Here is a 25,834-nt window from a genome sequence, read left to right on the forward strand (position 1 = left end):
ATGTTCTCATTAGTTTTTGCATGTTTTATCTCCTAACTGCCAACCTCTCCACAATGTACTACCTATGAGGGTTTACATGATCTGGTAAAAGTTAAATAGTGTGACCCCTCCTCCCCCCGACAGAAGTGAAACAAATTATCACTATGTCTGAAAGTAACAATAAATCAGATAATAAATTTAAATAAAGGTTTAAATAAGTTTCTGATTCAAAAAGAACTTGGACCATATAGGTCTGCTCTTATGCTAACAAAATCAATTACAGTTTGTGGTGATATAATTAAATAAGAAGAGTCAAATTCAAACTAAAAATATAGACTAGGTGCCAAAGAATATACAATTTAATCTGGTTCAGTAACTCTATTGTCATAATAAACTCAGATGCCCGCACCAGTAATGGAAAGACTAATAATTATAAATTATCAGAGCTGACAGAACTAATGCAGGGAGCAAATAGAGGTCAGAGACACACTCGTCTTACACTCAAAAAACTGTTTAAGTGATTTGCATTCTGGTGAGGAAATAGAAAGGGAAATTAAAGTAAAGGCTGAAACTGTAAATAACTGGGTAATTTACATAATAATAACTTTACATATCTTTGAAGAATAATTTTCCTTCTCTTTACATATTTAGTTTCTTTTTTCAACACGTTTCCTTTTCACTTTCAATTTTTGGGATTTAATTAAAGACTCCTGTTATTCTAAAAGACTGCTAATTTTATTTCTTTACCAATACAAACATTCAGAAGAAATATGAAATACACATGGTAAAGTCTGGTCACAGAGCTGGTGTGGCATAATTTTTAGAATTTAGGGAGACACTGAGCAAGAAAATCTAGAAATGGCAAAACTTTTAAAATTGGGAGCAGAATTTAGAAAGGCACCAAGCAGCATAATTTAGGATTCATAGAGACTGCGTCAGGTGGCAAAATGCCTAGTGCCAGCTCTGTGTATGATGCATTAAGACATATTAGATGAATGTTTTGAATTGTCAGTTTTCAATTTCTTTATTAATAAAAAATTTCCTTTCTATAATGCCTGTCCATATGATAAGATTAGAAGTACTTTTGATATTTTCCATGCTTGTGTCTAGTGAAAAGTAGAGAAAATAAAGGCAAGATAAAAATGCTAATAAAGCGATTCTAGAACCAGAAGTAAAACATTCAACTATTATGTTTTCATTGTTCTTCCAGATGTTCTCCAATATGTAAGAAACAGCGTGTTACTACCATGGAGATATTTTTCATTTTATCACATTTTTCTGGAATCTTTTAGAATCGTGGGTCTATAAATTTGCCTTAAAATCTTTCTAAACTTTACAAGTTTCAATGTCTAAAATCCTAAAGAAAAATTACTCCTACCAATTCTGTAAAAGCAAAAACCCAAAAATGATTTTTTTAAAAATCGGAGGGAAAAAGTGTGAAGTTAATTTTATAGAGAAAACTGATGCATTTTCTAAGAATTCTGATCATTCTGAGAAATGGGAAAAATTCTTACCATGAAAAAATTTAAAAGACATTTTTAATTAATTACGTAGCTATTTTGCTTTTGCTAAAAACTGTTTTGTAAACTGTGCTTTATAGCATTATTCCTTGCTTATTTTTCAGATTCAAAAAATTGTATAATATGTGGTGAAAATAGAACTTCATAATATGACAGTGAAAAATAAAAATGACTTATTTTAATGTTATTTCTTAAATATAATTCCAATATATTACCATTATTTTAACCCGCGGGAAGGCGCGTGGGGTGTATCATACCCCAACCCTACATAAAAGTGGAATATTCCTAACTTGTGAAACTGAAATTCTGTGCTGTTTCAGTAGCTGAGTTTCTAGTTGTGGTTGACTTTCAGAACCGCTTTTTCTTTGCCTGCATGTTTCAGAAAAAGATTTATCGGTATTTATCGGTACACCCCATGCGCCTGTCCGTGTAAGTGTTTTTCTGACTGAATATTTAGTTCAGAAATTTATTTCTAGAGTGTAACAGTAAATATTTCTACTCGCAAGTGATTTTAAAGTACTTGACATTAAATTCTTAAAAATTTCTACCTGCATTATGGTAAAAAGAATGAGTCCCTATGAACTGGAGATGCAACGCACGCGAGATTTATTAGAAATATTTGAAAGCGATGAAGATTGCATTTCGGAAACTGTAGATGAAACTAAGAATATTTGCTACAATGTTTTGGTTTCAAAAAAGATAAAACATTAATTCCTGATGTTCCTAAAAAAGGAAAAACTATTCTTATGCTTTATATAACGATCATTATAACATTATAACATTATATAACGATCATACTATAGATGATACTATTGGAGAAAATAAAACGTTAGGAATTAATTATATGTTTTAATAATATGACTAAAGGAGCAGTGGATATGGGGGATGAAATGTCAGCCAATTATTCAATTGCCAGAATAACAAGAAGGTGGCCAATGGTAATTTTCTTTCCTGCACTGAATGTTGCTGTAATAAATGCTTGAATTATATTACATTCAACTGCTAATCCACCAACAAGAAACAGAAGTCTGTTTCTGAAGGACTTAGAATTACAATTAATGAAAAAAAGTATTGAACAAAGATCAGAGATTAATACTTTTCCAAGAAATTGACGTACTGCATGCAAAACAAAAGCAGAAGTTTCGATGAAGAATTAAAACAATTACATGAAATTAGAAACAACTAAGTATGAAAGACGTGTTAAATTTTTTGCCCTCGCGCCAAGGACAGAAGAACGTGAATGCAATGTTTAAAATGTGAAAATATTCTGTGCCAAGAACACATGAATGTATTTCGTTCAAAGTGTGAAGAAATAAAAAAAAAGCATGGTGTATTAGAGATGCAATGAAACTTAGAGGCATGATGTTTATTATTTTCATTTATCTTAATTTTAACTCTAAGATTATTTTGGAAATTAATTTTTTGAAACCCAATTATTATTCACTTATTTATAATACACAGGAACAACAACAACAACAACAACAAAAAGTTTTAAAACTAAATAATACTATTTTATTGTATTTTAAATATTGGGATATGTGATACCCCACGCGCCCGTTCTAGTAACTTTTCTTGGTGCGCTTTCCGCTGGGTTAATGAAATTTATCAATGTTAGAATGTTCTAAAAAAATCGTCAAAAAATTTTCAGATCTCGGAATTAAAAATTTTCTATAGAAACCGATCTTAAGATTGCCAAAATGTTGATAATCGCCAAATTTAGAACCGTTTAATAAAAGAATTCACATCCCCAAAAGCGGAAAGCTGTTTGAGAGCTCTTCATTACAAAAAATGAAATAATTTTGAAATGCTTATGTTTCACTTCTTGCTCAGAAACTCGAGTATCCCACCATTATTTACATTACAAATAGGAACAAATTACATCTCATGAACCCAATCAAAAAATAGCCATATTTGTCAGTGAATCACCCAAAATATTCCTGCAAAATGCTAATTTACACCCAAAATGGCAGTCGTAAAAACAGACAGAAATTTCAGATGATTAAAATTAAGGACCTTCTGCCGATTTTGGCCAAAATTAAGGACTTTTAAGGACCGTACGAACCCTGATTACACACATCAATAGGAACAGATGATTTTAATGCTATGTGTATAAAAATAACATTTTAATCTGAAAATTATTAATTTTTTTTTAATTGTTTACTTTCCCTTTCCATTCTAAAAAGAGAACAGGACTAAACCATGCACACTCAATGTAATGTCTATACCAGGTGGGAATTTTATAGCTTTAGGAGAAATACATTCAGCTTTTTACTTATCTCTTAAGTATTTAATTATAGTTTATGAATAAAAATACAAGTTTAAGTTTTGTTTTTTATCAATATTTCCTATGCGTTTTGTTGTTTAAACAAGCTTAAAAATACAAAAAATAATCTAAACTTAAAAGAATTTATACATATATTTTTAGAGTTTTGGAAAAGGGGGGGAATGATCTTCAAGTAATAGTGAAAGGGGCTGAGGTTCAATAAACTGCAACTGTTATCCCAAGAACATCCCATGATAACTCTTGAAAGAGTTACTAACAAACTCAGTTTACTCATAAAATACTAAATTTATAGCTTTACTACTTGGTATAAAATTAAACCAATTTATTTTTAAATTGAGTTTAAATAATTGATAATAAATTTAACTTCAATTAAATTTATTTCAAAACTTAATTTAATCTTAAATTCCACTAAATTTTTTTAATATAAATTCCCTAAAAACTTTCGTTTAATCAATTATAGATATTTTGTAAAAAATTATCTATAGACAAAACTGTTTCCATCTCTTTTGAATAAACTGCAAATGGAAACATTCAGATTGTTTCAATTCTTAAAATATTCTCCAAGAACATTTTTTTTTTTTTACTTCTGTGCAATGGCAAAATGTTTCCAAATTGTTAACTGCCTTCATAAAAGAGAACAGTTCTCGAGTTTTCTTTTTTTAAATTATTTTATCAGGAACATAGGTCACTCATAGAGTATACCTTAAAGAAACGACTGTGATGAGATATTTAGTTTACTCCCGCAGACTAAGGAGAATCCTAATAGTTGAAGGTCTGTGAACTCCTGATTAATCACACCTTGCCTCTTACCATTAAAAAAATGGGGGGAGGAGGAGAAGAATGAAATTTTGTTTTGCAGAATGATGGAAATTTACATCAACAGTGTTCTTCTGTTATTCATACTCTTTTGTTTTGAATAGTGATTTTACTTTAAGAAATTAATTTTTTACTATTTTACTACTTGAATGTACAGGTAAATTGTTAACAGTTTTATGTTACTGAAATGCAAGTTAGTTTTCTTTTGTGTGCTTTTTTTAACTGTTCCCGTATTGATCACAATTTTGATTTAATTATGAACACTGTCCCCAGCACGGCTTTTATTACACATAACCTAGTGTTAAGTAATATAAAGCACTGTATGTAATAATTTATTCAGCAAAATTTGAGACATAAATTTTAAAGAAAACAAATTATGAATTCTTACAGCTACTTTCATTTTTTAAAAGCTAATTTAAAGTAATGTTTCTAATGCTAATTTAAAATAATGATTATACTCTGATCATATGCTTTCATCAGATATCAAATTCAAATTCTTCATGTTTGTAAATAACAGATGATTCTAAACATCAAACTTTATTCATAAATAAATGAATTTTTAAAGAAATTTCTTTTCTAATTATTTCCTTGACATTTTAACTGTGCAGATTAAGCAATTTTTTAATCTTTTTTTAAAATAATACAAATATTGTGATTAAAAAGGCAGAATTAATAACTCAAACTTTAAATTTACAGCAGAATTATCACTGCAGAATTGGAGGGGGATAAAGAAAGGAAAGCAGTATCAGCAAAAAATATAAATACTAGACTACTAGTATGTTTTCCACAAAATTTGAGACGAAATATACCATCTGAGACATAGAATAAAAAAAAAAGATTTTTTTTTGGGGGGGGGGGGAGATGTCCACCACACTATTCTAAAAAAGTCTGATTCGGAGTCAAAATACATATATGCTACAGCAATGCTATGTAAAAATCTAATATATACCCTAAATTACACATAAACAAAAATCTATCTACAAACTAAGCATTTATTCATGAGACTGAATTAGAAAGCTCCATTTAAAATACATGAAATTATAATAATTAAATAGCACTTACTATTGCTTTGCGAGTTAATGTACGCTTCAGCAGGTAAATCACAACATTGTGGATCAAATATTGATTCAAATTTACAACATAATTCAAATGATACATTTTTTCACATAAATGAGCAATACTGTTTCGCAATTGTTCTATGCTGATTGGAATTTCAAAGAGTATACCTGTCATGATAAAAAAAATATATATATAAATAATAATAATAATATCAATATACATCCAAATAAAAAATTACATAACTTAAAAAAACAGATTTAAATTTTTTTAGTAAATGTTTCTTTTCTCCTATTATGCTTTAAAGATATTTTATGCTCAATGATATCTGAAAACAAGAATTGAATGATCTGCAAGCATATTTACCATTTAGAAATACAACCATATGTAAAAGATCTTGTGAAGCAGGCATACTTTCTTCAAAAACTACAGATGCTAAGTCAATTGCAGCATTAAGTACTTGATTCAGTTCAGTGCAAGTCTAGAGCAATAAAAAAGTATAACTATCAATAAAATTATACTTTTTTCTCAAATTAAAACAGGTATTATTCAGAAGCAATAACTTTTTTTCAAAGGATTCTCTAATTCAAAAATAATTCTAATAATTATCCAGTTTAAAATACTATGCTATTCATTTTCAATCAGCATATTCTCCCAAACTGACTTTTATAGGATTCACACACACAGAAGAATTCATCATACATGTTCTTTAATCAATCTTTCATAATTTTAAGTTTAATAATACACATGCGTCTTTCTTAGCTTAACCCCTTGAGTACGGATTTATTTGAGAAAATATTTGCATGTGGAACGGATATTATTTTTGGTTGCAATTCATCACTAGCTACTTCACTATCAGGAGTATAAAGGTAACAAAATTTATTATTTAGGTAATCCGCTATAATTCTAATCTTTCTTATTCTGTCATCTTTATTTTCTTTTTCATTATCTGTAAAATGTAGAAAGCTTGAAATATCAAAAAACCTATCGAGTGCCACAGTGCTGGCGAAAATTGGAGTACTTATTGCATATCTTTTTGACCAATACATATGCATTTTTGGCTTCTTCATTTGCGACATCAAGATGCATAATGCAATATAAGCTTTCATTTCATCAGAACTTATTTTTCTTTTTTTCTTTCTTTCTTTTTTTTTTTTTTTTTCTTTCTTCCTTCCTTTCTTTTTTTTTTTTTTTTTTTGTTACACAACCTTCTTTTTCTATCCCTTGTCTGACATATCTATTCGTCTCTTCTACTGTAGTGTCCCAAAAATCTTCATTCAAGACTTCTTTCAAAACATCTAAAGGCGTAAGATTACCACCTAGTCTACGCAGGCAAGGTTTAATTTCAGATATTTAAAAAAAAACTTTTTATATCGGCTACATTTTCTTCTTCTTCCCAAATTCATTCCTCTGATACTGGTTCACGAGAAGATTCACTATCACTGCTCGATAGACGTCTTGTGCGTCTTCGAAACCTTGGTTTTATATTACAATTGTCATCATTTTCTGGTTCACGAGAAGATATACTATCACTGCTCGATAGACGTCTTGTGCGTCTTCAAAACCTTGATATTATATTAAAATTGTCATCACTTTCTAGTTCAATATCGTCTTCATCACCTTCGCTTTGTATTTCATTGTAATTGTCAATTTCAGGATCACTAAACAATTCTTTAGATTTCTCAAAGTCACTTTTGTTATCACTATCATAAAATATATTCCTTGTTTTTGACATAATGGGGCAGTGTATCACAAATAATGTTCACCGAAATACTGTAATTGCCTCTTCTATTATGACTGATACAAGCTACAATGAAATGAACAGAATTGTGCCTAACCTCAAATAACGTTTTAGACACGTCATACGCTCCTAGGGAAAACAGGTGAATGACGTCAAATTGAATGACATGTCTCAGACGTCAAATGTACCCAAGGGGTTAAACTATTATTATTCTTTAAATAAATGTTGGACAGTTTACACAGTTAACTTTTCAACACCACAAATAAAAGGAAAAAAGGGACTTTTTATGATGAGATTTTGTAATTTAAAATTATTTTTATCTGCTTTACCTACTTTTTTATTTTTACAGTTTGTTTATATGATCTCTTACTCACATTTTAATTAAGCTATTACTCTTACTTACATGTTTAATTAAGCTACTGTAGCTTAATTAAACATGAATTATAATTAATTACAAAATAAACATGAAATTTCCAAAATCTCTCTTATCAAATTCATACATACTACTTTTAGCATTTTATTTTGCAAATAAATACATAAAGAATTAAATAAAAGTGCAGTAAACTCACTATTAAGGTGGCATACAAACAATTATTTTATACATGTGAAGATTATGAAACTGTAATTGAGCTGTATGCTATACGACATCAGAAACATCTTCTCTAATGATATAAATATGTATAAAAAATATCAGTTTGATATATTGTTAAAAATAAAATAAAAATTAAAATTATTAAGTATGCTCATTCTTTTAAAATTATTTAGTTTATAACAATGATAAGCATGAATGATAGGTAAAGAACATAATTGATAAAACTGCAACAGTTCTCAGACCTAGCAATTTATCAGGCTGGATAGATAAGTGTTTAAGTCTAAAGAGAAGACTACAGAAATATTTGATGAATGTAGACATAAATAGTTATGAGCTATTTTGCTTGTTCCTATATATTATATTTAATTACAATCTAACTTGTTCCTATATATTATATTTAATTACAATCTAATACAGGAAAATTACCTCTTTAAAATGAATTAAATTATCTGCAACAACATACAAGAATTAAAATATGATGATAATCATTAATACTGAACTTTCACACAAAAACTTTACATTTGCATACAGACTGACAAAATTGCAAACAAAGATGAATTAAACATTTTCTACTATTAAAATTATTTCACATAAAATTAATACAAATTATAGATTTCTAAAAAAGTTTTATTACCAAAAAGTATATTTAAACATTTGGTTTCTTTTTCTGTAAATTTAATACAGTTCAAAGTCTGAAATTCTTATATCTGACAACCAAAATAATCTATTATCCGAATTACATTCTTCTTTAAGCCTTTAACGGTTTGACCCGTATTTTCGCGTTCTTTTATGCAGGTCTCTTAACGGTTCATTACGGATTATTGTTAGTTTAAATGTACCCTTGAAAACGGGCAGTCCCGTGTTATTGTATTAGTGAAAAAACACGCCAAAAACGACTAGTCAGTATTTTTGTATGTCTTCCAAACCCCCAATGCTTAAGGGGACAAGGGTCCATGCAATCCTGACGACAATGGGTGGGGACATAAGCGTGGGAAGAAATCTTCTGGATGTTTTGGGATAAAAGCCTTACACTGACTCTAAAGAAACAAATTTATTATCAGTTACAAAGTGGATGCATATATAAAGGATTTAAGAATTTCCGTTTTAGAGCAGTTATTGAATAAAAAATAGAATTTTTACAATATGAACATTTACCTATAAGAGCATTAATGAATTAAAACGAGAAAAATAAAAGTAATAAATGCAAACATAAAAATCTGAAAATGCAAATCTTTCAGATTTTACATTACGCCCAAAGGGGCGTTTTTTTAACGGTTTGTGGGTTACCTTTACTTTTAAATATCATGTTCTTCGCACTTAAACCATAAAACTTCAGTTAAACAGCAATACCGCAAAATAAATTTTAAATGAGCATATCTTTAGAATTTCCGATACACAGTCTCACCCGTTGGAGATATTTTTTTACATTATTATTTTCATACAGTGTTGCCTTTACTCGCTTTGTAATCTTTGAGTTTCTTAATAAAAAATTCATTGAAGTTTTACGAAATATGAAACAGATAATAAAACAAATTCCAAATCTCGGCTTCGAGATGCCCATATTCTGGTGGAACTGTACATTATTCAAAATCGGATGGGTCTAGGTACCGTTGTTTTATCACAATGTGAGAAACATACATACATTTATGCAGATTATTCATTATTTAATTTCAAGGCGGATAGCCCTCGAGTGCTTTGCCGTAATCTAATAAACCAAAACAATTATTTAATTTCTTTAAATATAATACAGGGCTGTAATATTTGGTAGCAACAGTTTGAAAAGTGAACTGACATAGTTTTCAACGCAAAATGCCAAAATGAAGTTAATAGACCTTCTCGCCAAATACTCTTTGGGCTAAAAATAATGTATCATGTAATTTAATGGGAATACGAGATTAAATAATTCTCTTTAAAAAATTCTTCTACAAATTTATATCACGAATAATAAAAACGTGAGGCTCTCTTGATAAATTTATAAATCTTATACGTCTGACAATGCGATTCAATTATTTGATTTCGTAATTTAAGAACCTATAATTCTTGTTATACAATTGTACAGGAATTTAGCAATGAAGCTATTAAGTAATCTCTTATTACCATTAAGCTATGCGATAAATTATTATTATTATTATTATTACTTTTGGTTCAGTCTTTTACTTCCAAGTATCCTTTTACCTCAAATAATCGAAAAGAGATATAAATTTAAAACAAAATTCACCCCGAAATCAGAAATTAGGTTACGAATTTCATGCAAATTTTATTTCAAAAGCTATTTTACACTCTGTAAAATGATGCAAACTTAAAAATTTTTAGATTTTTAGTTTATTCTTTAAATGGAAACATGCGCAAAAAGTTTCTTCAACATTAAATTTTAAAAACTCTAAATCGAATTATTATCATCCGTAAACAGTGTGTGCACAAAATTTGAACTCAATAGCTTATTGAAAAGTAGTTCAAAAATCGACGACGAGCTTTTGATTAAACACCGTGAATGAACTGAATACAATTTTTGGAACAGCTCTATTTTTAAACACTTTGGAAAAATCAGTAAGTTGTTGATGTAGCATAACCGTTATTTTTATAACATTCTTGGCATTATGAAACGTGTAGGTGATATTCATAAGTGATTCCCAACAATTGTGTTCATTTGTCAAAGTGGCTGCTTTTGAAAATATTGTGAAGCTCATTCTATGTGCTCCACTATCTATGATACTCATTATCGATATTTAACTATGTTCTATTTCTATACAGAAATACTGGTAAAATTAAGAGAGATCAAATGTTTAATTACTTGAATTACATAACTACTTATACTGTCTCAAGAAATTTTGAGTCATTTTGTAAAAATAATCTTTTCTTTAAAATTCCTTTTCCCCCTACCCTCTATGCTTCATGACTTTATTACTATTCTGATGAATGGAAGGTTTGTAGAGACATTACATTCTTTTTTAACAGCAAGATACATGAAAAATGAGCAATGCTTTACCCGGGACTCGAACCCCGGACTTCTCGAATGCACGCCGAGCGTACTGACACAACGAAGGCATACTAAAAGAGCGGGAGAAAATACCATATATACTCCCACTTTTAAACGGCTACTGAGGATTAGGGGACTGAATCGCTAAATCCCTGCGGCGGAGAATCATCATCCACCACCTTTTCTGGTTCGGGCCCACTATAGAAACATTAGGTTATTTCGAAGCAGGACATGTGAAATAAGAGCAATGCCTTCGCCGGGACTCGAACCACGGACCTCTCGAATACACGCCGAGCATGCTGACCATTACACCACGAAGGTATGCTAAGAAGGGTGGGAGAAAATATCTTATAGGTTAAAAAAACCAAAAGTTGAGTAGGTAGTTACAAATCTAACTAACAAATGCTCTACAAATACAACTTTTAATATTTTAGCAGAATTTCTTGGAAACATATTTATATAGATTCTTATAGAAATCGACACAGTTTGATGCCAATTTAGAGGACGGGTTGTTTATGAGCGTATTAAAAATGCTTTTCCTGCTCAAAATGTTAACTACTTTAAAATAATAATTCATAATCGCACTTGATCTGATGTTTTTAATCTTTTCCCCTGAGATTTCTTTAAAAAGAAAGGATTACAACTGTATTAAATGCAGAAAATTTAATGGAGCTGGCATCTGCGCAAGAGGACGGAAACTATCAGGGAGGACTTTCTAAGGGGAACTAGATTTCCTTCACGTTAAACGTAGAAAACTTTCACTGAACAAGCGTGTTCACCAGAATTTGAACTTATGTAGAATTACCAGTACTCAGCGGTTTTAGTGCTTGGTCACTGGGGCCCACAGAACAATTAAAAATCTTGTTTAGAAACCTTTCATCTTGATTTAGTGTGACAGGTACCGTAGTTTGAAGGTTAGGATTACTTGAATACAGAAAAACACACGAGGACTATCTGCTCTTAAGGAAAGAGATGCCTTCGTAGAGGACTTTTTAACGAGAAAAGTCTCATATTCATGTTATACATAGGAAAAAACATGGAAAAATACCATTCAGCCATCGTATTCGTTCGTCAGGGTGTAAATCTAAGTCGAACTACCAGTATTTACCGGCCACTAATATGACCGTAGTTTAATAGGGAAAATGACTGTTGGACTGTAAGGCATCTAAATTAAGAAATAAAAAAAAAATCACTTCTGTGGTAATCTTAAACCCAAATTAAGTTTTTTATTATAATTATGCAAAAGTTCAACACATTTGTTTATTTTCAGATTGTTAAAATTAGTGTGGCCTTAATGAACGATTATTTAGACCTGTTACAGGAAACAAATACATCAAAAGTTTCCTTTAAAATATCAGGAATTATTGAAAAAACTTCTGTAATTTATAAACGAGGAAACGTATTTAACCAGATTTTACACGTTTGAAAAAATAATGAATTTTGATCTCCCATAGTAGAGACATTTGTAATTATATTTCTAGTTCCAAATTCAAAGTGAGAAATCTAATTACCTGAAGCCAGAGAACACTATCGATTCTTCTTGGCTTCTATTTTCAGAGATGAAATAGATCAACTGCATGGAATTTTTATGATTTTTCTCATCACGTAAACTAAATGCATGTAAGTGTTTCTCAGAAAGCTCGTCGGAAGTAGAATAGCTCTATCTTGGTAGATAGATATCATGTGCTTTAGTAAAGTTAGCAAATCTAAACATAGGACCGACAGTACTATGTTTGAGGCCTTACTCTAACATAGTCGAATAGTCTATCGAACAGTAAAATCACCCTATATCGCTCTCTTTTACTTACTTTTATACTTTTATCTCAAAATTATATATTGCATTCATAAAAATTTCTCTAAATTAATGTTCTTTGGATTCGAAAACCATTTCATGCTTAAATACATCTTCCCAGATGTTTGTCTTTTACTCACTGAGAGTCAATGTTTCTTGATGTCAATTCATGAATGAAAAATTATTTCTTGCTTTTCCGGTTTCCCCTAACTGTTCCCACAAAGGTCGAACCTTTGGGCGAAAACTCCTCAGTAAAAAAGAAAGCACTGAACAGGGGAAAGTAGTAGAAATCTTGACTTTCCTTTTCACTCAAAATTCAAGCATTCCCAAAATCTACTATAAAAGATATACTCTCTAAGGTATAAAATTTTTGTGTAATGAAATTATAAAATGCAATATATATATATATATATATATGCATTCTAATATGTACATATGCTAAAATATGAATGCATATATATATCATTGATTATGTATATATATCAATGATGACATATATACATCCATTAAACCATTAGTCACACTCACACACATACATAATCAGATATATTACAAATATAGAATCACATAGTATCAGTAGGTGAAAGAAGAAAATAAATCCTACTGGTGAAAGATTGCTGAAGAAATTCAAAGCATAATGAAAGTTTCTTTTATCTTGCAATCAAAGAACTTTTTTATCGCTTTAGTTTTTGGGAGACTATTAGATTAAAATGCAATAAATAAATAAATATATGGAAGAAAAATAAATCTTTAAAGGAAGAAAAAGGAAAAACAGAATCAAACAATCAAATCCATTTTCAGCATTAAAACAAATTTTGAATGCGACAGTATATTTTTCTGCCGATATGAAAACTTAAGAAAATAGACAGAAATCTGCATTGTTTCACCTATCAATATACGACAAATGGAAAAGCGACACAAGAAAAAGTAAATTTGAAAAATTTGCGAAAGCGGAATAATTTCGAATGTTGCAGAAACAGAAAGATACCATGCAGAGACATTGCATTTTTTTCGAAGCACGAAATGCGAAAATTCAGCAGTGCCCTCATTATGCTTTTAATAAGGAGGTCTTCCAAATTCTAGCTGAAAGAACTTTCATTTATAACAAGATAGTAAGAATGGCATAATTCCTTATTACTTGTTTTCATTTGAAGGGTGAGAGAGAAGAAGCATGAGACACTGTCGGAATAATTCATCTGTTAACAAATTATCCTCTGACATGTTTTTGTTGGGGTGCCATTGGAGAGACATACTGTTCTTACGAGGAAAAAAAAACACGAAAAATCCGTTATCCTATCAGCAGAATACGAACCACAGGCATTCCGACTGATAGTCCGATCCCTTACACCACGAGAGCCCTCAAAGAGGAATGAGATAATTTCTCATAATCAATACGGATATACAACTGATGATTCTAAAATTTTATTATCATTAAGACTGGAAAAAATACACGATTTAATTCATTTTCATACATTTTAAAAGAAGTTAAATTTTTCAGAGTTACTATAAAATATTTATTAGAATGTCAAATTTAAGCATTTCAATTATTTATATAATAAAGGATAAGTTTTATATTTATATGATAAAGAAAAATCATTGATAACATCACTCTGATTTTAGTGGAGATATTTTAAGAAATAAATAAGTGAAAGCTGGAGGAAGAAAAACTATTTCAAATTATACGTTTATCTTAAAAGTAACGAGAGAAAAACTATGTTAAAAGAAAAGGCACACACATTGAAATTGTTTCCTGTACTGCTGACAAATTGTTATATGACATGCATACTATAATAATCATGAATAAAATATTGCTACTAGATTAATACAGGCATAGCATATTTCTATGAATTGATTTGCTGCAATTCCTAATTTGATTTTTACATACTTTCATATTTAGAACACTAATTACATCACACTGAAGATTACTCAATGCAATAATTCCATTGCAGTTTTATAGAAAATTATAAAATTTTCAGTTTCAGTAAACAAATATATAATATTTTAATGACTCAGCAGGTAACATAATTTATTATCTTCCTAGTTTTTACATAATTTATTAGCTTTCAAGTTTTTTTTTTTTTTTTTTTTTTTTTTTAAATCAGCTCGGCAGATATAGAATCAGCTGCAGACTGTACTAACTTTAACAAGCGCAGTATCTGAGTGTTCACATTTCTGTTTATAACTGCAATAAGAACAAGTATAAGTGTGAAAAGTTTATCAATGGCTATGTGGATAAAAGAGATGATCGTATCATAAGTATTTTGACCTGGCTTTGGTTTCTGGTCAATACGTTGGCTGTAGGGAAGATTTCGTGATTTTTTCCATGTGAACTAGTTTTCTTTATAAATTCCTCTAAGTCTTTTGTTAAGTACATAGTATGAAGTTGCTACATTAAACATTAGTGAGTGTTTACATAGGTAAACATTTTAAAAGCGACTAGCGTAAAGAAAGATTATTTAAATTATGTTTTAAAAATGCAAATTCAGAACACTGAAAACCAAACAGTAAACATTATAAGACTCATTTAATAATCTTTGGTTTGGTTTAAAATACCTGAAAACTTTACTTAAAAAACGTTGAAATTTACAATGTTCGTTCCCAACACAAACTGTTATTCTGCCATATTCATCGATTGCTTTAATCAAAATCTAAAATTATTTAACGTAAAATGTAATTATCCAAAAATTATGTAAAATGAGAATTTTTTCCCACTATATCTGTAGCTTACAATGGCCAGAAAAAAAGATAGCACTAGATAGTGAGTATTTCTACAATGAAAAAACTCTATTGACTAGAAATAGTCTTTGGAGACCTTAGTGTCAGTTAGCCTGCAGAGGTCAGGTTCCCTTCCAAGTCGTTTTCTTTTCCCATGAGGCTGGGGTAGATAGGACTCTTCCCGATTATTATTACTTTTAGCAAAGACGTTTACAATTCTCTATTCAATCGTTGCTAATCAGACGAATTTGAGAAGAAAGGGAAAGTTGTAGATAAATTTTGCTTCTTCCAATGCCAGTTACAAATCGTACAGCTGTTCAATAACATTTGAACTATATCATTAACATTGCATATTACTAAAATGTACTTGTTCTTTAAAGTCTTTGATCTGTTCTAAAAATAGTACCGCAGAAGTTTCAGAAATGAAGTACAATTTAAAGCTACTTAACATTTCTATGCATGTTGTTTAACACTTCCTGTTTTATTTGGAATACTATTTCAAAAATAAAACTTGTGTTGGTTACGATCTAAGCAATACTTAATGGGATAAAGAGCAGTAGTTTGATAATGCATTCAGTTTTCGCCGTTTTAATAAAATCCATTATTATTAAAATACTTATGCTGGTAATTATAAACTGCATTTACGTATACAGAAGTATGATTAATACACTAATATCACAGAATATACGCTTTTTATGCTCTGACAAGTTTTGTCAAGATACCAATTTTTAGTTCATATACAAGTCGTAAATTTCCTAGCCAGATTCCATTTTTATATAAATAGATGCATAGAGGACAAAATGGAACAATTAATTATATTTTTTATTCTTTTACAAAATTTAATTCTTTTAGATATAATTTTTAACGGTAAACGATATTCTGCTAAGTTATAATATAAAAATTATTACTAATAATAACTTATATCCTAATTTATATCACTCTTTATTAATTTATATTATATTACTCACTCCTAATTTATATTACTCACTCTAATTTATATCACTCTATAACAGAATTGGAAAACTCATTCAAATCATATTTAATCAAAACATTTTTCGCAGTTTGGGGAAAAAGGAATTTTGGGGTTTGTTTGATTTTTAACGGTGAATTCAATCATTAAAACATTTTTACCGTGTGTCCTCATTCATATGACATTAGCAAAATAATTTACTAAATAATTCTTAGATGTAATAGCATTCTTGTTTATCTTTTGTTATATGACTAAAAATAAATAAAAAAGCGGTTGGTATTCAATATTTATTTTTATTTAATTACAAATACTTGGCTATTGGTACATAAGACATAGTTTTTCCATATTATCACTTTTCTATTAGGCTTTGAAATTATGTTAACGACCTAATAGAATTCGGAAAATCTTACGATTGCATAAAACTGCGGGAGGAGCTAATAATGACAAATTTTAAATGAAAATAGAAATTTATTTAAATAGACTACAATAGAATAGAAATTTATTTTAATTGACTATAATTATTCTTATATTCTATGTCATTTCAGTACTATAATTTCAGTTATTAGCTTAAATAATGCAATTTAGTTATATAATTTGTAAGTGGAAGTCCCACGATTTTAAATTTATGCATAAACGAGCAAATACATTTTGAAAGTTAAAATATATATATATATATTACAATTCATTTAACTGAAACCGTAAGAATCAGAAGGTATTTTTGTGCGTGTCTGCTTTATGCATTTAATGTATAAAATGTGGAAAAGTGAGAAAAATCCATCCAACACAGAGAAATAATTTTTTCTAGTCTGTGGTAAGATTGTATCAAATTCATTTAAACTTCCGTTTAAATTCGAAATGTGATCTCTCAAATCAACGGAGGAATACATTTTTGGCTTTAAATTCCACATTAGTAGCAACTGTATAATAGCTAAACTTACCAAAAATATTTGTAGAAAACCGCCAAAATTCTAGAAATTGCTATAAAATCCCGAAAAATATTAGGAAGATTATTGCTTGCCAATTCCATGCTTAAGATCAAGCGTTTACGAGGATGAGCTCGACTGTTAACGAACAACTTGTGGAAAAAATTCAACGCTAAAATATAAATACGTATGTCAAATTTTCCAAAAATTTCTGATAATATTGTACTCTCATCGTAAATATATATGGACTTATAATGTGATGAAAACTGAGTCGGTAAAAGAATGGATTAAAATTTAATTTCCCCAAGATAAATTGACCTACTAAAACTAAATAAAATAGATAATAGTAAAAAAACTGTGTAACAAAATAAATAATGATCTTTCTTAAAATACTGCCCAATAAAACATGTCAAATAATTAAAAATTTACGAGCTTGGAAGCTAAAATTCTAAAAAGATTTCGGAAAATTCGGACGTCACATATTAAAAGAAACAAGTCTACAGTACAAAGAAAGTACAAAGAAAGAGGAGGAAGACGAAACTAAACGCAAAAAGTACTTCTTGCCATTCAATAGCGGGGAGGCAATTTTATGGCTTATCCATCACATTAAGGGGAAGCAAACATACTGCCTTAGGCTGGGCCATCTTAGAGAGATTTCAGAAAACGAAAGCGATTTTTTTTGGAGGGGTTTGTTGACTGGCAAAGCGGCCATTTTCAAAGCATTTCATTCCGAGGGGCGGGCTTGTTAATGGGTTAACTTTTCGATTAGAAGCAACAATTATTTTGTTCCATCTATGATTATTAATCTTACCCAAACTACAGTTTTTGTAAATGATAAATCTTTCTCCCCAAAACTCTTCACAATACTTTTACTCTTTCCCCAAAACTGTACCTTCATCAATCAATGCCAACAGATATCGGAATTTTGCAGACACTAAAATGCAGATATAAAGCAGTCTTTTAAAAATTGATGCAGTAGTAAGACCAGCCAAAATTCTGGAAATATTTTAATATAAAACCTGATGTGCGAGGCATAGCAAGATCCTGAGAGGTCATGTCTGCATATACTTTTAAAAGTGCAAGGCATAATTTATAGCTAGCTACCAAATTTTAATGAAGATAGCTACGAATCTGAAGGTTTTCAGATATTATACGCAAAAATCGAAATTTTTTGATTAATAGCATAATAACAAATGGTACTTGAGAATGATATAATTGATAAGTGTGATGACACTGTGACAACAATATTTCAATGATCAACCAATTAAGTGAATAGTTGTAAGTATGGATTTGAATTCAGAAAACATTGGCATTTCAACTTTGAGTCAGATTTTAATTTCACATGATGGTGATTCAAAAAAACTTTCTTTATACAGCAGTAATTTTCTTTTAATAATACATACAATATAATTAGAATAAAACAGACAATATAAAAATAATAATTTCTTGAATGAATTAGATTTTTGTATCACATTGTATAATTGAAAACTAGAGAATTGGAACTCTGTTATACACACATATTAATTTTTAAAAACTGTGTTTTCTCTATGAATAACTTTACCTTATTATCCAGAGATGTATTACTAGTATCTTTGTTGCCATCAAGTAGAACTTCTGCTTTCTTTTCCACCATCTTGTTTAACATGGACCACAATTTATCTATTTCACTACCACTTAAATTTTTTATTGCATCTTTAAACGTATATGGGACTTTTTTAGATTTCTAGAGAAAAATATAATAAATAATTATATAAAAACAGATAACACAAAAATCAAGTGTAATAATCATAGCAATGTGTATTTTGATTTTCCAATTACAGTATATTCACGAATACCACGAACAGTTTTTTGATAATTTTAATCGGAAAAATTAAGGTGCACGGCTTATGCAAAACAAAACAATATAGGCCAGGTAAATGCAAGTTGGTCGGCATAAATTATTTCTTTTTTAAGCTATCGTATCCCCAGTAAATATAACGTTATATGATGCTGCTGTATCCTCTCAAATAATAAATCCTGGCCAGGGATTTGTAGAGAATATATTGCCAATAGCAGCTACTAGACGTATGCATTAGTCGCCCATTTAAAGCAGCACTGAAAAGAATGTACACAGAATGGATGGTGCTAGAAATCACACACTGACACCAACTGGTCACCTCAAAAAGCCCGAATTAATTTGATTCTGTGGATGGATCAAATCTGCCTGGGATGGAATTTCACAAGAACTTTTTGTTAAGAGCAGAATATCAAATAGCATGGACAGAAGTGAGAATTGTGCAGTGTGGGATGAACCGGTAGTTCAGAAAGCATCAGTGATGACAGCAGTGCAGATGGCAAGGAAGACTGAAAATCTACTTTTGTGTTTCAAGACTGAAAATCTACTTTGTGTTTCAAGACTGAAAAAGTGGGAAGAAGTGCCATGGTGTGTTAAGTTATTTGCCTTTGTTAGATTACCGGTATATTTTAAAGGATCACTCGGGACTTAAATCCATATTTAGTGCAGCGATTATTGTCAGCTGAAGCTACGGTTTAAAGAATAAAATTTTATGTAACATACTTAGATTAGCAGTTTTTTCTTTCTGCTGTAGAATTAAATTCTGCTAACTGATTTATTCCTTCGCATTAAAATGTTATTGGGCATGTGTTGCTATGCACTTAGGCAGCAGCTGTAAAAGCTGCAGGTGGTAGCTCAGATTTTTTTCTCCATAACTGTCCATTGGTATTTTTTTGCCATAATCTGGAAAAAGATTTTTGCTGTAAATTAAGTTTTCAATGAGCTTGATGAAAATATGCACACCATATTCGCGGACATTTTTTTTTTTTTTTTTGTGCATCAAAACAATTGGGTGCACGTCTTATTTTATTTGGTGGCGCATGGTATTTGTGAACATATGGTATTCTCTGTATAAAGATTTAAGACAATAAATAAAATACGTTGCAATATAAAATATTTAATATCCTTGCACAATATAAACACAGTAAACTTTAAATACCATCTTTTATATGTGATCAGGGTTCATAGCCACATTTTAGTTAAAAAAATAAGCACCTATAAGCACTTTTCAAGCACATTTTAAGAAAAAAAATAAGCACCTGTCTAATTACATTATACACAACTGCATAACCTTAAAAGAAAAATTAGACTTGTAATTTAAAATATGAGCAATGCAATATTTATTAAGAGAATGAGCATTACCTCAACAATGGAAAACAATTAACTTTTTTTTTTAATTTTAAATGACAGTTCAATTTACAGAATTAGTTTACAATGAGAGGGGAAAAAATATGCAGAACTAAACTTTATTACAATATTTAATGATGATATTTCAGTTGAAAATATTGAAAATAAATAATAATAAGCTATATTAATTGTATTCGTTCGGCACCTAGTAATAAATACAATTTATTTTTCCACTCATATTAAAATTTAAATAATTTAATTTACATCAAAATTCTGAACATTTTCAAAATTTTCATTGCATAACAGTTTTCCCTTAACATATATCCCAAGCAAAGTAATTTAAGTAAAAATGAGGCACATTTCTGAAATCAGAAGACGGGAAATTGCTTCATTCAGTCATCCTTTAACAGTAAAAGCTTAACTAGCCAGCATACTCGGAAATTCCCGAATTTTCCGGATAGTAACTAGAAAAAGAGGAGTGGGGGAGATTGTAGCCGTTTTTTAGATTTAAATTTAGGCTAAATAAATGATTTTGACATTTCGATATGTGCATCATACAAAAACCAACGGAACTGAGAAATATTCTGTTTAGAAAGCACAGTAAAACTCTTTTAAGTGTTCATAAACAAATCTCAGGCTGAACATCAAAATTAATTACCAATGCAAAATACCGCAAACGCTATTGCGCAATACGTGCGGCGTAATTCTTCCATATGTGATATTACGCAATCGGAATCAACACCTGCCGGTATTCGCAGGGATAAATAGTTCTGGGTATTCGGAGAAAGAATTAAACAAAGGAAAAGAAAGAGACCTACTAATCTGGGGTGTTTCTGATTCTAATTTTCAACAGACTGGAATAGAATTTCCGGAATAGAATCAATCTTCGCTTGGGTTAGGTAGACCGCAAAAACTTTTGGTCCTATTCAATCCAGATTGGACAGTGACAGAAAAAAAGTCCGCTGCTTCAATATTAGAGATTTTGAGGAGAAACTCCCAACCTCCGTACTGTATAATGTATTGGCAAAAAAAATGAAATTATTTTGACTATTCGATTACTTTCCTTTTATTTAAGGCATTCCGAATATTATTCCTGAGAAAGCTAATCTGTGTAAAAACACACCCATTTTTGGAAGTTTATCTATACTTCAGCAGTTACTGCAATTATATTATTATAAATATTCACACATATGCTCATAATATAAGTATAACGATCATAATAAACACGAATATGAACTGACCACGCGGAACGAGAATGCAAATTTAATAAAATCTTGATAGAAATTCAAACGTGTGTAGTATTTGGGTGGGAGGAAAAGAATACCGAATGTACCGGAATTTTCTCAAGGATCAAGGAAGTTCGTGTTACGGAGTTCTTAGGCATAAACGCCTTTACCTCCACATCATCTGAAGAATAAAATGTCATCATCAAAAGAGGGAATTTTCTAATAAGGTAAACATTTTGTTAAGCCGAAAAAAGCTTTTAAGAATAAGTGCCTTCACACTGAAAACAAATATAAAACTCAGAAGGTCTAATTTTGCGCCAAAATAAGAGCCAGAATAAATTAGATAGGGGCAGTCATCTTAAACAAAATTTTTGCTAAAGACTAGAAAATAAAAGCAGGTGTTTCCTTGATACTTGATCTTTCTTTGCGAACGTCAACTTCGCGGAGGGGAAAGGACGGGTGGGAACGCTCTTGCGCGTCGAAAAAAGTTGCTGTGTCAGTTGGTCAGCTGACGGAGGGAGCAGTTTCGTTTCCGCCCGCTATTCAGTGCGGTCTTTAAGGCCAAATGATTGACACCTCTTAAGGGGTGCTAAAAGCAAGTAAAAGCCCTTTTAGAAGGGCTGAAAGAGCTATTTTGAAGTAGAGAAATAGTCAATTGACTTTAGATTTAAAATTAGGTTCAGTCGCCTGCGACTGTAAGGCTTCTTCTTAAAGAAGCAGGAGGGGTTCCTCCGGTCAATGACTTAAGCATTCAAGACTCGAGAGGCGGGAAGGGGAAGGAACGAGAAGTAATTATTCACATGCATGTCAGTGTGAGCATACCTTGCCCGTTTAAATGGGTTTGCAGCATAGTCCGGGTTGAGAACCGATCTCGGTCTCTTCCTAGATGAGGCGACTGCAGGATCATATACAGGTAGCATATGCAGCACAGGATTTGCAACATGTTGAATATTTTTGAAAAAGTTTTCCGAAAGTCGTTGTATAAAGCGATTAATGGGCATAATTTTGAGATCGTTATGAATCTCTTCGTTCCTTATATACCACGGAGCTTTGAGTATTTGCCGAAGCAATTTAGATTGAAAAGTTTGGACATGTTTTCTGTTAGTCAGTGCTGATGGGCCCCAAATGGGGCATGCATAAGTCAGAACAGGCCTTATGATAGACTTGTAGAGCAAAATCTTGTTGTCAATTGACAGGTCGCTATTTAAAGCGAAGAAGGGGCGCAGATTGGATTTGACAGCCGTCGCATTCGCAATGATTTTTTGAATGTGAGGTTGCCAAGTTAATTTTGAATCAAGTAATACACCAAGATATTTATATGAAGAAACCCAGGGAATAGGTTCACCGAAGAGAATTAAGTTATCTAAACGGGGGATATTTCTTCGGATGAACAGAGTAGCAGCACATTTTGCGACATTGATTTTGATTTCATACAAACCGAGCCAGAGTTCTAAGGCTGAAAGGTAACTCTGTAGTGTAGAGATTACCGTGAAGGTGTTGGAATGTTGTGCGATGATGGCTGTATCGTCCGCATATAAAGCAAGATCGATACTAGGGGCCTTAGGAATGTCATTTACGTAGAGGTTGAAAACTGAAGGCACGGAGAGACTGCCCTGTGGACAGCCGGCATAAATTGGGCGGGGAGTGGAGAATTCGTGGTTAACTCGCACACGGAAACTTCGTCCGGTCAAGTAAGAGTTAATAATTTTAATGAAATGAGCCGAGAAACCAAGCCGCATGAGCTTGTAGATAAGTCCGTCATGCCAAACCCTATCAAAGGCTTTGGCTACGTCAAGATAGACGATACCAGTTTTCTCTCGCTTGCGAAAGCCTTCATGAATGAATTCCACTACACGTAATAACTGGTGTACAGTGGAGTGTTTAGGTCGGAAGCCGAATTGTTCCGGGATGATCAAATTTTGATCTCGACAGAATTCATTCAGGCGATTAAGCAAGACATACTCGTAGATTTTTGAGAGAGACGAGAGCAGACTAATTGGTCTGTAATTGACGGGTAAGTTTAAATTTTGTCCCGGTTTTGGAATGGGCACGACAGCTGCAGTTTTCCAACAGTCGGGAAAATAGCTTCTCCTGAGCATTAAATTAATAAGGACCGTAATCCAGACAATAAACATTACGGGGAAGTTTTTGATCATGCGATTCGAAATTGAATCTATGCCGGGGGCCTTGTCAGGTTTAATTTTATCAATGTAAACCATGACTTCAGTTGGATCAGTTGGCCTGAGGTCAGGCGTGAAAGGTTGTGATAGAAAGTCTTCAACCCGTGAATGGATGCGCCCCTGTGTAACCGGGCGGTTACAGTAGGAGTCGTTGTTTGGTGTGAATTGAGTAGCAAGGCTGTCAGCAATAGCTTCGGCCTTTTCTGAGTCTGTGTAGGCCATCTGTGCGCCATCGGCCGTTTCAAGGGGCGGAAGGAGCTTGTAATGTTTGCGTAATCGGGCGGCTGCACGCCAAATCGATTTGTTTTCAGTCGTTAGGGACTCAATATAATTTTTCCACTCCGCTTGTTTTAATAAGCGGGTTTCAGTCCTTATCTCGTTTTGTATCTTGCGAAATTGGACGCGGATACTGGGATCGCGCGACCTTTGCCAGATTCTTCGCAAGTAGTTCCGCTGCTTAATTTTGAATTTAGTCTCAGGTGGGAGTCTAGCACCAGGGTGCTGAATAGGTTTTGAAGCCGCAGCTCTCGCTTCTTTAAGTAAAGACTCCAGATTTTTAATCTGCCTGTCAAAGTCCGCATTGCTGGGAATTTGTATGGGAGGGAGTGATGTGTTTTCCAAAATAAATCGAAAATCGTCCCAATTTGTTGAGACTCGCTCCTGTAATTTTGAGTAACGATTTTGAACATCTAAGGTTATCAAAATAGGATAGTGATCACGTTTTCGCAATTCTTTGGCCAATAGAACGACGTGCACCTGTCTGTACTCTCGCGCGCACCATAGGTTACGTTAAGGCAGAGGAAGGGGGGAAAGCAATTTTCGAGAGTATGATTCACCATCTGACGTTGCATATAAGGAAGAAAAGTTGTTTATTTAGTTTCGGCTTTGGTACGGGGAAAAAAATGCGCGTTCATTAAAAACAAAGGATTAAAAAAAAAAGCACTAAAAGCAAAAAATAAGCACTAAAAACAAAAAAATAAGGGCTTTAAAAAAAAAGTAAGCACCTATAAGGGCCTTTATATTTTATTTTCAAATATAAGGACTTATAAGCACTTGTAAGGACCGCTACGAACCCTGGTGATGCATGTACTTTCAAGGAAAGACATAAGCATTAATTTTTTCATTACTAAGAACTTTTAGACATGGTATGCTATATATCTTTATTCAGTAATAGCATGTCAATAATTATATTTATGCATCATTATTTATACTTATATATTTAGTTTATTTATATACATACATATACAAAAATATTTCATAATGAGGTTAATAACCTGATTTCAATTTACATGTGGATAACAACACAGCTAGCACTTTCCAAAAATTGGTGCTCTATGCAGCTACCTATGCCAGCTAACCTTGAAGCTGGCTCTAACTGCATGCCATTTTTTGAAAGATTTTAATTTCTGAAAAGGCTATTAATTTCGTTTTAGCATTTTGTGGCGTTTCACTTTTCAAATTGTTGCACTAAATACTATTTTAAATTATTTTGTGATACTGCTGTTAAATTGAATTTTATGGTTAAGTGCAGGGGGAACATGATATTTAATAAATAAAGGTAACGCACAAAACATTAAAAAAAAAGCCCCTTTGAGCATGATATAAAATTTTAAAACTTTCAGATTTTTTTTTTGATTTCCTTGGCATGCTATTTGATTTATATTAAAAATGTGTAATTTGTTGAGTATTTTTTATGTTACTTTTTTCTTGGATTTTTCTTCAACTCAACCACATCGTAAATATTTTGCCAATTATTTTTATGCTTCATATTTTTTGGCAAATCGCCAGCTTTTGACTGTGTCTGAATACAGTCCCAATAGCAGGACAGTACCGAATAATACTTCCTACCTTTATTTCAGAAAACAAGGAAAGAAAAATTCAG

The 25,834-nt window shown here is 31.3% G+C and overlaps 1 protein-coding gene across 5 annotated transcripts in view; it reads right to left on the minus strand.

Annotated features, from left to right (window-relative positions):
• Nucleotides 1-25,834, minus strand: part of LOC118182700 (condensin-2 complex subunit G2-like) — a 200,841-nt gene that overhangs the window by 155,214 nt on the left and 19,793 nt on the right. For all 5 annotated transcript variants that reach the window (XM_085825775.1, XM_085825764.1, XM_085825770.1 and 2 more), the window contains 3 exons: nt 18,927-19,088; nt 6,022-6,136; nt 5,662-5,825 (listed from right to left, as the gene is read on the minus strand). In XM_085825775.1, coding sequence (XP_085681901.1) covers nt 5,662-5,825; nt 6,022-6,136; nt 18,927-19,088 — 441 coding nt within the window. The remainder of the gene's footprint in view (nt 1-5,661; nt 5,826-6,021; nt 6,137-18,926; nt 19,089-25,834) is intronic.

This window comes from Stegodyphus dumicola, chromosome 1 (genome assembly GCF_044657685.1).
Source record: "Stegodyphus dumicola isolate Sdum_Otavi_A_Nest chromosome 1, ASM4465768v1".
Classification (NCBI taxonomy): Eukaryota; Metazoa; Arthropoda; class Arachnida; order Araneae; family Eresidae; genus Stegodyphus; species Stegodyphus dumicola.